The sequence below is a fragment of the Thermobia domestica genome, chromosome 18 (assembly GCF_964235325.1).
Source record: "Thermobia domestica chromosome 18, izTheDome1.hap1.1, whole genome shotgun sequence".
NCBI lineage: Eukaryota > Metazoa > Arthropoda > Insecta > Zygentoma > Lepismatidae > Thermobia > Thermobia domestica.
In genome coordinates, this window is record NC_137471.1 from 88,874,299 (window position 1) to 88,887,695 (window position 13,397).

The 13,397-nt window shown below is 34.5% G+C and overlaps 1 protein-coding gene across 1 annotated transcript; it reads left to right on the forward strand.

Annotated features, from left to right (window-relative positions):
- The first annotated feature begins 9,831 nt into the window (after window positions 1–9,831).
- LOC145675164 (peptide transporter family 1-like) lies at window positions 9,832–10,914 on the forward strand. Its single transcript, XM_081745536.1, has one exon. The coding sequence runs from the start codon at window positions 9,832–9,834 to the stop codon at window positions 10,912–10,914; it is 1,083 nt and encodes a 360-aa protein (XP_081601662.1).
- The last annotated feature ends 2,483 nt before the right edge of the window (window positions 10,915–13,397 follow it).

Genomic DNA, 13,397 nt, shown 5'->3' on the forward strand with positions numbered 1-13,397 from the left:
GGATCGAACCCAGGTTTTGCCCGTAGTAGTCTGACATGTTTCCACTGGACTGCTGAACTACTTAAATTTTCACATGTTTAAGTTTCTACTTACTGCTCACATAGTACATAGGGGTCAGCATTTATAGAATTATATACCTCTAAAGTCGGAGGACTGATGGCTTTATGTATGCGCTTTTTTAGAGGATATTGAAATCATGTTTTGTTGTCTGATTGTAATAAGAAATATGATTTTGAGTTATTGAGAAATGATTATCTACTAAATTGTAATCTTCGGTGAAAATACAAAAATAAATATGTCGAAAGAACGCAAATATTTTCCCACTTTTATATAACAGATATGAAGTACTTTTGCTTTAGGTAATATGTATATACAATTATACCCAAGTACACCATTATAAATACATTGTAATATATAACACGTCAAAATGTAGTGTTTACGAAAATGCTATGAATAGATGTTTAAAAATCCTGCAACAAAATTTATATTTGTAAACCATGAGTGTTTGTGGTAAATGTAATGTTTATCATGTAGGAGATTGCAAGACAGTGTCCGCTATTATCTGGCAGAAAAAAAGTACTGTTGTTGTCTCTAATATGTATAAATGTGCGGAAAGCGAGCATAATAAGCCATTTACATGATTGTCACAGTACGCGTAGGAATATAGTTGTTTTCAATAAATTGTGTATTTGCTGTTCAAAGTGAAATGCAGGAAATAATACCCGTTGAATTGACGTATGTGTTGGTGATACGTGTAGTGTTTAAAGGGAAGTAAATTCTTACAGAATAGTTTTCTAGAAGTTGACAAAGGTCATGGCAAAGCCATGACCGAGGGTCTGGGGGCGGAGCCCCCAACGAGCTCTAGTGAGTTTCATTATATAATTAAAAATGTCACAACAAAATTAGAAAAATACGTATATTTCGTACTTTTTTTTAAAAGTTCTCCACTAGGAAAAGTTATTTTAAAATCTTGCGGGCACATGTTTTGGGTCAACGCAATACAAAATTTGTAATAGTCAGCATAGCAGTTACAACGATTTTTTTCTTTTTCTCTTTCTTTTTCTTTCTTTTTTTTTCGTTATTGCACGCAGAACTGTAGAAAGACTGGTACTGAATGTCCCCTTTGTTCTGAATGGTCGTGCTTCTCAAAACTACTAGTCTTGAGATACTAGCGTATTTTTTTTCAAAATCAAATACCATGAAAAATCTGAAGTATCAACATTTGTATTTACAGATGACTTTTATTATTAGTCTAAAATTACTATTTTACGACTTGTAAAAACATATTCAAGACTTTTGCTTTGAGAAATAGGCGCATTAGGGGACAACAATTTTATAATAAACAAACGACGAGCACATTTAATCCTATTTGACACAGTAAGCCTCAAATTGAAATTTGTTTCTGTCATCACCTCAAGCAAGTAGTATTTCCATTCCACAAACAATTCTTCCCCATAAAGAGATGTCACGGCACGAAATTGGCATATAGTGAGATAAATGTAGGCATAATCCAATGTGACAACCGTCTTGCATTGTGTAATAACTCTCTCTCCTGCAGTTTGCAGTAGTTCGCCTTATGTTAAGCAACGTGATATCTCGTTAGGTTGTGGATAAAGCACTAGATTTAATCTGTGGACCTGTTTCTTTTGGCCTGGTCGAATTCCACGAAGCACCTGAGGCGACACTTTAGCTGGTAATCTCCAATTTTTCCTTTTGTTGTCGAATATTTCTGCATGGACCTCATGTTTGTTTGACTACTGTATCGTTAGCTGTGATAACTCGTTTGATTAAACTTTTGTCGGCACTGTTTCACTATTCGATTGTGTAAAAAAATGGATGTGCAAAATAACAATATTTGCCTTTTCAATTCGACGTGGCGCCAGCAGACACTTCGGCACCTACAAACTGAGACTACACAGTGATAAGTACAACTACAAAGGTGACAACAGCGTTACCAAATCGGCCGTATATAAACCAAACATCCTTCCATAATTTAGTTTATTGTTGCGTTCAGGCTAGTTTAAGTCAAATTTGGTTTGTTTGTGTAGGATTGGTTTTGCTTAGGTTTGTTAAGCCTAGTGTCGATTGGGTAAGATTATGTGTGATGCAATATATATAATCGTTTAACCTTATGCGTGTAATAAACGTGAAATATACTGTAGAACATACTGTCATATATGAACATATCAAGGTAGCAATAACGTCTGTTGATCAAAAACTCAACCCTGTAATCACATATTGTGATCTTTCAAAAGCTTTTGATTGTGTAGACCATGATATACTCTTTGGTAAATTAGAAAAATTTGGTATTAGGGGTATTCTTTTGGAGCGGTTCAAATCATACAATCGTAAACAAATCGTACGAATTCTTCATATAGAAGAAAAAACTAAAACTCTGAGCAAAATAAACTCAAATAAACAAATAAATAGAAAAGGTGTTCCACAAGGGACAGTTCTGGGACCTATACTGTTTCTTCTGTATCTAAATGATTTACCCTTAAACATAGAAAGGGGTAATCTGCTCCTTTTTGCTCATGATACAACAGTAATTGTAGCTGAAAAACTTGCAAGAAGCAACAGAAATAACTTGCAAGAAGCCATTGATCGTACAACATCCCAACTTACGCAATGGTTTTCTGCAAATAAATTAAAATTAAATGTAGATAAAACAAAATGTGTCTACTACAATTTATCTCACGCAACATCACAGCAACTACCGCAGATATCCATGACTCATGAAGTATGTACATTTACTAATACCGTAAAATTTTTACGTATGTATCTAGATCATAAATTTTCATGGCAAGAACATGTAGACAAACTAAGCAAAAAATTAGCTCAGAATATATTCATAATACGAGCCCTAGTTCTAATACTGAATCTACAATCAATTTTATCTCTGTACTATGCCACATTCTATTTTCATATTAAATACGGAATTGCCTTCTGGGGGTCTTTGCCAAAACTTCAAAATTTATTCAAACAACAAAATGCGTAATAAGAATCATTACAAAATCACCGAAACGCACCAGCTGTAGGAAACTATTTGAACCTTTTGAATATCATGATAGTTCCTTCTTTGTACATATTTAAACTTCTCAAAATTTCTTGGAATCATTTAGATAATATTAAAAGAGATGATGAAACTCATAGCTATCTTACGCGTGGAAGAGATAACTTATCTACTGTGTATCATAGAACATCTAAACATAGAAAATCACATATTTATATAGGTGTAAAACTGTATTATAAGCTGCCTGGTTACATAGAAAATACTCATGAAAAGACCTTCTTTGTCAACTTAATGCTATTAAACTGCTATTAAATAACATATTTTATACAGTAGAGGAATACCTTAGCAGCTCATTGTGAAACTTCGAAAAATAATTAAATTCCTATTGTATATATCAAATGGTAAATACAAACATGCGTATATATATATATATATATATATATATATATATATATATATATATATATATATATATATATATATATAAAGTAACTAGTAAATAAAATAGTAAATTAGTCCATATATATATTATTGTTATATAAATTGTAGAGTTGGTTTGGCCTTGTTAAAGAAGATCATTGTATTTATTCTAAGTACTGTATATATTATATATACTGACAAGTTCTATACCATTTTGTGCAAATGTACATGTAATATGGTCTACAGAATGATTAATGAATCTAATTTAATCTAATCTACATCCCAGTACGGGTTATTCTGAATACTAGGAATCGTGGAGCTGGTGTTTCTTAATACTTCAGACTTTCTGCTGACACATTCTGTATTTACTGCTATCAAGACTTACCTTTTGCCTGCTTTGGACCAAGGTTGTGAAAACGTTGAGCTTTTAAAAAGAAACCCAGTCCAGTGGGATTTATTAAATTTTGTACATATATTCAAACAACAGGCATCATCGCTTTCAATGGAAATAAAGGAATTATGGAAAATCACCTCCTCCCCTTAAAATGAAAATTTTCAAAATGTTGCAACACATGCCAACTTATTTTTAATTAGGAGTTTATATACCGAATTTCATCTTCCTAACTTGACGTGCTCACGAGATACTGTAATTTTGGCTGAAATGTGAACATCTTTTACTTCCATTACGATGTGCACTTTAATCAAAGTAACACAAGAAATAAATAAATAAATAATAATGAACTCTGTTCCAAACTTAATTTCAAACTGTTCAACCGTTTCTACGTGATGTGATTACAAACAACAGGCATCATCGCTTTCAATGGAAATAAAGGAATTATGGAAAATCACCTCCTCCCCTTAAAATGAAAATTTTCAAAATGTTGCAACACATGCCAACTTATTTTTAATTAAGAGTTTATATACCGAATTTCATCTTCCTAACTTGGCGGGCTCGTGACATTTTTTTTTTTACATGAATTTCGAACTTCCTGTACTCTTTCTCTTAGAATACATCCTTGAATCAAAGTATTATAAAAATCCCATCTCACGGTAGGTACTAATTATTGTATGTTCAAATATTCATTTCTAACTGCTTAACCGTTTTCCCGTGTGATGCGATCAGAAACAACAGGCAACATTGCTTTCAAATTATAGAAAATGCTTCCTTCCCTACTTTAAGTGGAAACTCTCAAAAGTACTGCGCGAGGGCCGGCGCGAGGAGGGGTCGAGCCGTGCCATCGCCCAGGGCGGCAAGTCTAATGGACGGCAAAATTTGAAAAAGAAAATTATACTATCAAAATATAATGCTTAGTAACAGGCCCACATGGAGAAATAAAATTGTGTTCACCTCAGAATGTAATTGAACTTACTTCACTCACATTCAAGATAATGCTCACTCAGGAAATTCGGAGCATTCTCCTTCATTTTCAATTATCAAACCACTAGCCACAGGTATGTCGTTCAATATTTCCCTGGTAGTGGCGTAGATAAGTTCATAAGACTATCAAGGTTTCTTTTACGAGACGCATCCAGAAAGTATGTTTCCCACGCATTTCATAGCTGTGAAACCGTATGTTGCGCGAAGCGACTGCGTTTACGTAAGAGAGTAAGGTCGTAGCATGGTACATGCACTAGCGGAACTTCCCTAGTAGGGCATAGCACCGATTGAAACCCGTCGGCAGCTGTATCGTTGCAAACATGTCAATGCTGTGCGCCTTGCTTTGTGCTCTAGGGTCAGTTGCTTCAACACAAAACTTCTTGATCAACAGGCACTCCGTGACAGTGGTGTGCAATAAGGAGCGGAAAATCTGCAGGAACTGCTTGCTCAAGCCGTTAGGCCCATGGACCTGGCACAGCTAACGATGGATTTCGATTGGTGTTACGCCTTGTGCATTCAAAAACTTTATCACTGCTCACACTTCACACGCGGCGGGGGCTGGAATAGGAACGTCCATCTTCAACCACTGCCACGAAGCTACTGAGAGCACTAGGGAAGTTCCGCTAGTACATGTGCCATGCTAGGACCTTACTCTCACCTACACGCAGTCGCTTCGCGCAACATACGGTTTCTGGATGCACATCGTATATTGTTTTTCTATTCAGCAATGTTCTAACGCTCCACTTCAAGTATGCAAAAGGTACACTCCCACTTGAGACAGGCCGTTCTAGCCTACAGCTTCTAGAGACATTTAGGTTCTAGCAGCGATTTGTTAACCAATTTACTCAGCAAATGGCAATCGTTCGTTTTGTACAAATTACATACAGTAATAGAGAATGCCTTGTAGAAATTTGCGAACTCTTTCTTGGTTTCGTACCGGTAACAGACATCACTAGTCTAGGAGTCACCGCAGTAATAATTAAACAGCTAAAGGATATGAACATTCCTATCGAAGACATGAGGATCCAAGGATACGACAATGGTTTCAATATGAAGGGCAAACATTTAGGTATTCAGAAGACAATTTAAGAAATAAATTCCCAAGCCTTCTTATGTTCTTTACAATAGTCATTCACTAAATCTTGTCTCAACGATGCAGCCACAGCACCTCAGTATGCCGTTTGATTTTTTGAATAGTTAAAAAAAGTTTATGACTTTTTTCTGCGTCAGTTCAACGTTGGACCATGCTAAAGGAACATATTTGCAGTCTCACTTTAAAACCACTAAGCACCATAAGATGGGACAGCCGAATTGATGTTGTGACTCAACTTAGATATCGAATAGGGGAGGTTTATGATGCCTTACTTCAAATAAGTAACAACAATAGAACAGATAGAATGGTCACTCACGATGCTCTGTCTGTGGCAAACCAGCTGCGTGGCTACTTTCCTTTGCTCACTCGTTATCTGGCATGACTTTTTACTACACATAAACATAGTAAGCAAAAATCTCCAAAGCATTGGTTCTCACGTGTTGAATGCAGTCGGTTTTCTTGAAAATGAATTTGATTACTTTGAGAGAAGAAGAAATGATGCAAAATTTCAATCTTACTTAGTTGATGCAATGGAGTTGGCATCAGCATTAGATATGGATGGTCCACAGATAGGAAATACAGTGCAAGCTCGAAGTCGAAAGAAGAAGAGACAGTTCCAGAACGAGGTAGAGGATGAAGCTATTGAAGATCCACAAACAATATACAAGAAACAGGAGAAATTTAGCAACTTAACAACTTAGCAAAGTGTTTGAGCAAGTTAAACATCACAGGGAGTATTTCGATTTTCTTTACGATATAAGTAATCTTAAAGATATGTCACCTAAACTTTGTCTGAAAAGTGTTCTAAACTTTCCAGCATTTTAACACACGAATAATCTAAAGATATTAACCACGGTAATTTGGAAGACGAACTGAAAGAAGTGTTGTCCGTTATAATTAAGCCTAAATGTTCACCAAAAGAGACTAAAATTAATTAAGGCACATGACTGCTCCCAATGTTAGTGTTGCACTTAGGATTTTGTTAACCTTACCGGTAACAGTGGCAAGTGGAGAAAGTTTTTCGAAACTTAAGCTTATTAAAAACTATCTACGTTCTTTTATGTCTGCAACACGCTTGAGTAATCTAGCGATTATATCAACAGTACACGAATTGGCTGGAACATTGGGCTACGCGAATGTGATAAAGGAACTTGGTCATCAATTTAGTTGTGTTAAATTTATGTCTGTTTATTGTGTTCTAGTACATTATAAGGTTTAGGCTAATCACTTAGTTTTGCCGTAATATCTGATTCACTATATTATCTTCATGCTCCATACTCTATTGGGAACACCTTTTGATATAAAATAAACTTAAAAATTAAAATTCTTAGTTGTGATTAAAGCATACTTCTTTTATTTTATTCTCTGTATGGACTGCTGCACATAATAGATATACAGCAAAATCGAGCATGCTGAATATTGTGTCGTGCATGGAGTCGTTTAAATATTATCTAAGCATTCGAAAGAAGTAGTTCTTTTTTTTTTTTTTTTTTTTACTTTTCCATTTCGTACATGTTTTTAAATGGAGCATATCACTTTTTCGTGACACTTGAACGTCTTCCGTCCAAATAAGATTTGCAGATTAAAGGGGCGGCATGTAAAAGTATCGCCCATGGCGGCAAAACTGCTAGCGCCGGCCCTGCCGCTACACTTACTTTTAATGGAAAGTTTACATTAAAAAAAAGTCATGTTCCTAACTTGACAGAATTGTGAGATACACTAAGATTTTAGCATAGATTTGGATCTTCCGCTCCCCTATAGAACAGGCATTTCAGTCAAAGTAACCGTAGTTCGAGGTACGTGATAACTGCAACCAAAAATTCGTTCCGTATTCCCGTGTTGCGTGCACAAACAAGATTATTTTCATTTTTGTATAATAGATTGCGGTTGAACGCAATGAACACGGTTCAATGAACAGTGTTACAACTAATTTGATCGAGTGCAAACAGAATTCATTATGAATGATTCCCAAACCTTTTTTGTTTTTAATGGTATTCTGTTTTGGTGGTAAATATATATTTTAAGCCAATTTTGAAACAAGAAATACACTAAGAAGTACGATTTAAAAAAAATAATTATAATCATATTATTATTTCAATCCAAGTTTTGAAGTATATTTTTGAGATGGGCTTTTTTGGGTTTTATTGTGTTTTTATGTGGGTTTTACCCCCCCCCCAAAAAAAACACTTGGGAATTTCGGACTGTGAAAAATTCCAACAACCTTGCTTTGGGCTCATCTTTAATCAGAATGTATCGGAGAATTTTGTTCTAAGCATGTCTTGAAATTATACCCTATAGGAAATCTCTTGCACTTACTTTGCACATTACTAAAATATGCATTTTTGGAAAACATGTGTATAATTCTGTTACACTGATATGAACCACACTTTCTCGTGAACGAAATTACGCGTGTTGTAGTAGCTTTTCCTCACTTTTGGGCAGTCCTAGCGGTGAAACTAGGTGAAACTTACCAAATTGCAACATAATTATTTATAAAAAATATATTCAGAGATGTAGGTGACTGAAATACAGGTTTGCACATGAAGAAATATCAATTGAGTTTGGAAGAAAAAAAGAGCTCTAAACAACGTACTTATTTTATTTATGATAAACATCTTTCTGTATTTCTGACTTATTAAGCAACACTCCACACTTCAAATGAAGATCCACAATCTAAAGCTCTCGTGGATGTTGACGTGTACAAAAGGGATTTAGATACACTTAGAAAAGTGTCATGTACCAATGAGAAAAATGAGCTTGGAAGAGATGTAGCAATATTTACTGAATAAGACAAACTTCATTCTTCTGAAATGACTGAGCATATATCTAGAGAAATTCCGAAAACTTATTATCGTTTATCCAGTAAATCCCAATACAGATCAATTTGAACTTCACCTGAAAGGACAGCGTCCGAATGTGGAAACACAGACAACTAGTTTTCCCGATGAAATCACTTCAGCCGGTTCCAATGAATATTCATACTACCAAGGAAGATATAATACTGAAGATCGGATTACAGAAGCGTTGCTCTATATATATCTTTCAAACCTTCTGTCTACTACTACTACAATATCACTTCACTACCGAATGACTTCATCCAGGAGTTTGGTAACATCGATCTATCTTAAACCTAGTAATATTAAAAACCTTTTGAAATATGGTATTTCAATATTTGTATTACCAATTCTACAGAAATGTTATGGATTGTATGGTATAATGTACATTTGTACTCTTATACAATTAGGTAGTATTCTCCTATGGATCTGTAGTAAACTTTCGTTTCTTAAGAATTTCCAAAGCTATATCGTGGACTTCACAGTCTTTATCACAGCACCGGCTTCAGGAATTTTTGATGTATGCTTAATACCCTTTGGAGCACTCGTTTTCTATGACCCTAGAAGTCAGAGAGAATTAATAAAGTACGTATCAAAGATGTATATGGTTAACAAATTAGTGGCAGCGATAGTTTACCCTCTAACTTCCTGGTTAAAAACTAATGCTGTTTGTTTTGGTAATAGTGGGTATTGTGTTAGTGATATCATAGGAACTGTAAGTGGTTTCCTTCTAATGTTATGTTTCAGAACTGGAGAGAAAACGTACACAACGGTGGAACCACACAATAAAATTTTCAGAGCATGTAGATGTCTACTCACTGCCACGTACAAAAAACTTAAAATCGGACATATAAGAGAAAATTGGATATTATACGCGTATGCCGACAACAAATATCCTCCAACATTCATATCGGAAATTAACTCTACTCTGAAACTTCTGTTGGTTTTTATTCCTAGCATAATATATTTTGCTGTAAACAATACGCTCAGATATGAATTACGCTCCCAAGCTTCTAAAATGAACGGGAATCTTAATATTATATATATTCACCCAAAATACGTCAAACAGAGTGTTCCAATTTTTGAGTTAATTATGGCATATATTATTATTAAAAGAATATATCCTATTTTAGAGAAGCGTGATATACTAACTACTCCGCTGACAAAGATGGGAGTTGGTTTGTTCTTAATTATTCTTTCATGTTTTACATGTGGAGTTCTGGAAATTTTTATTGAACCAACGTATAATGTAGCGCCCACATCTAGCAAAGCTCACTTAAGAATATTCAATGGAATGCTTTGTAAACTTAGTTTGGGTGATAAAGTTCTTAACCCGTTGGATGTTTGGGTAAATTATGATGCTGATTTGAATACAACATTTGAAATTAATGTGCTTGATAATTGTAGCCAAACGTTTTCTCTACGACAAAACATTTCAATTTCTACGGTTAATGCTCGAAAGAATGCAGCTCTATCCTACGTTATCAGCATATCGAATCAAGAGTTAACTATTTTCGATACAGATTTTACTCCTAATGTAGGAAGACTTGATAGTGCACTTCCCACGATTTGTGTTATTCATAACGATTTATTATGTGCTACAAATAGTGGCAATTGTGACGATGACAAGACGGTAGAACTAAGTACGAAAGCTAATACGTATTATTATAAAGTCAGAGAACAAGTCAGGGCTGGCGAAATTCATACATTAAAATCTAGTGGAACATATAAAGCAATTTTCGTCCCAAATCAGAAAACTAGACAGTTATTGGGAACTTACTCCTTAGACAGAGGAGGACTTTACACACTTCTTGTTTGTATCAGTTCAAACAGCACAACAGCTAATTTGCACCAAATAGTACCACCGATTTCTGTAAATATGCTTTGGCAGATTCCACAATTGGTATTATTTGCTGCAGCCGATGTAATGTTTTATGTTGCTGGTTCAGAACTTTCTTTCAGCCAAGCAAGACCACACTGGGAGCCATTCGTGCAAGCAGCTTGGGCTGCTAACATGGCACTAGGAAATATAATTCTATGGCCTTTCTCATATCTTCCTATTGAAGATAAACATTCCTTAAAGTTCTTTCTTTATGGTGATTTATTAGCAATTGATTTCATCTTGTTTCTTTATCTATCCTATAATTATACGTATATTCAAGATATAATGGAGTAACGTTCAGATTTATAAATTGAGGATGCTCATTTAGTTTTACAGAATATGTAACTATTGCGAACTTTTGAAAAACATTAAAATTGTACAAACTAAATAATCAAGTTTTCTAAAAATTCTTTTTAGTTGAGTGACATGTCATCAAGATATATGACGTACTTATACGTCATTACGCAAACGTATTATGTATTAGGCAACATATATTAATTAATAAAAAGGGGAAAATGTTTCAATTTTAGATTCCCTTATTTTGTAAGTACTTAGGTACTGAAAACGTACGATACAAATTATCAATTTTGTTTTAGTGTAAGAAAATAGAAATATTTAGTTTCATTTTTAAAAAAGGAAGTTATCTTCATTTGATGTAACACTTTGTCATTTTCATTACCATTGCGTCTGAGTTATACTTACGTTAAGTTCGTTAGTACAAATATGTATTCAATAAATGTACCAAAAAAATATATTTTTAATTACCTTTTTTAATCTAAAGATCCAGTATATTTCAGGCAAAACTTTTCTTATAGGCCTTATATCTCGAAAACTACATAAAATGTAGCCAAACCCAAACTATCGCTTAACTCAGTATGATGTGCTTATTCCCTATTAAAAAAAAAAAAAACGAAAACTTGATTTAGGAGCCGTTCAAAAATTTTGTGGCCCCTAATCCAAAAGCTAATTATTGGCTAAGATCGCAATCTTTTGAAGCACATTTTTGGATATTTCCTAAACTTCTTGTTTATTTGACATTTAAGTTGTGTAAGAAATCGTTTAGGACCAAGTTTTCCCCTTACGTAAGATTAGTTTTCTCACTGGGAATTAAATCTAAGGTACGCTAGTTGCATTGGACTTTCGTGTCTCTTTTTAGCATCAAGGTTATATGCCACATGATCTAAGAGTTTAAGGTGGAATCTGAATAACCATAATCATTAAAGGCTTTTTCACAGATCGAACCCGGGACTCCCGTGCACCAAAGACATGTGATCATAGATTATGACCATCTGGCAGGTCATAGGCCTATGTGTAACTATTAATGACTTTTACATTCCAATGCTTATCTAAATACACTTTCAGTGTGATTGGGCAGTAAAAACATAGATGATTAGTTTCGACCCTTGGTCGGCCATAGATTATATGTGATGTCATTGAAGGCTTCAACAATAGTTTTAAATATTACTGCATGCCTTTGTTTAAACGATAGATGAAGTTATACTTTAGAATTCATACGTAGAGAGTAAATATAATTCTAATGTTTCAATATATATCTTTAAATTATTAAATACTATCATCATTCATTCGTACAGCATTATTCATTCACATAGAAAAAGTGTCATGACTCAGGATTTCGTACCACTCATACTTACAGCAGATCTGAGACAATCCGAGGTATGAAACCATCAACTAACTTCATGTTCGTTTCGTAATCGTACTGCCTCTGCTAAATGAACAAATTAACTGTTAGTTCTTTGGGGATCCTATGATACAATTTGTACCATACGGGTGTTTTATGGTACATTGCGTTATAACTCTCCTATTTGAGCTTTTTCGTCCGGGTTTTCTTGTTTTTTGTTTTCCAAGTCCAGAGGCATTGTAGAAGACCTTACGTATGGTTTCACACCTTCCTGCGTCGAGACATAGGAGGTGATGACGTCATAATGCTAAAATATATATTTTCATTTATTAAGAATATGTTCATTATTTTTTGGCGGGCTTATTTTTGCACGTAGAAGATTGAAATTTTGCACAAACATTCAGTCTACCAAGTAGTATTTACCAGATTTTTTTTCAGATTTCTGCTTTAAAACAAAGGGGGATCCAGAGGGGCAAAAATTTGAAAAAAGGGATATTTTTACCCAAAAAATCCCTTTCTTCGGGATTTTCCCGCCTTAGATACATGATGGAGACACGTGAGTTATACCGTCTGAAAGGCAGTTTTATTCTGAAGAGAATGATGGGCGAAACATGACCCTAGAATAATTAGGGATGTCTCAGGGAATTTTTACAAAATATCCTTCTGTATACGGGAATATGGTACATTGTCTTTATATATATATATATATATATATATATATATATATATATATACAGTGGCGTATTTAGGGGGGTGGCTTCCGGGATTAAGCCCCCCCCCCGAAATCTTACTCAGTATAGTAAAGTAACTGAAATATCTTGCAGAATTTTTACATTTCCAGGAAAAGCCCCCCCCGAAAGTTAGCGAAGCCCCTCCCGAAACAAAATCGTAAATACGCCACTGTATATATATATATATATATATATATATATATATATATATATATATATATATATATATATATATATTTGGCGGGCTTACTTTTGCACCTAGAAGATTGAAATTGTGCATAAATATTCAGCCTACCTAGTAGTATTCATCAGATTTTTTCAGAACTCTGCGTTAAAACAGGGGGGTCCAGAGGGGCTAAAAGTTGAAAAAAAGGGATAACTAGACCAAAAAAATCCTTTTGTTCAGG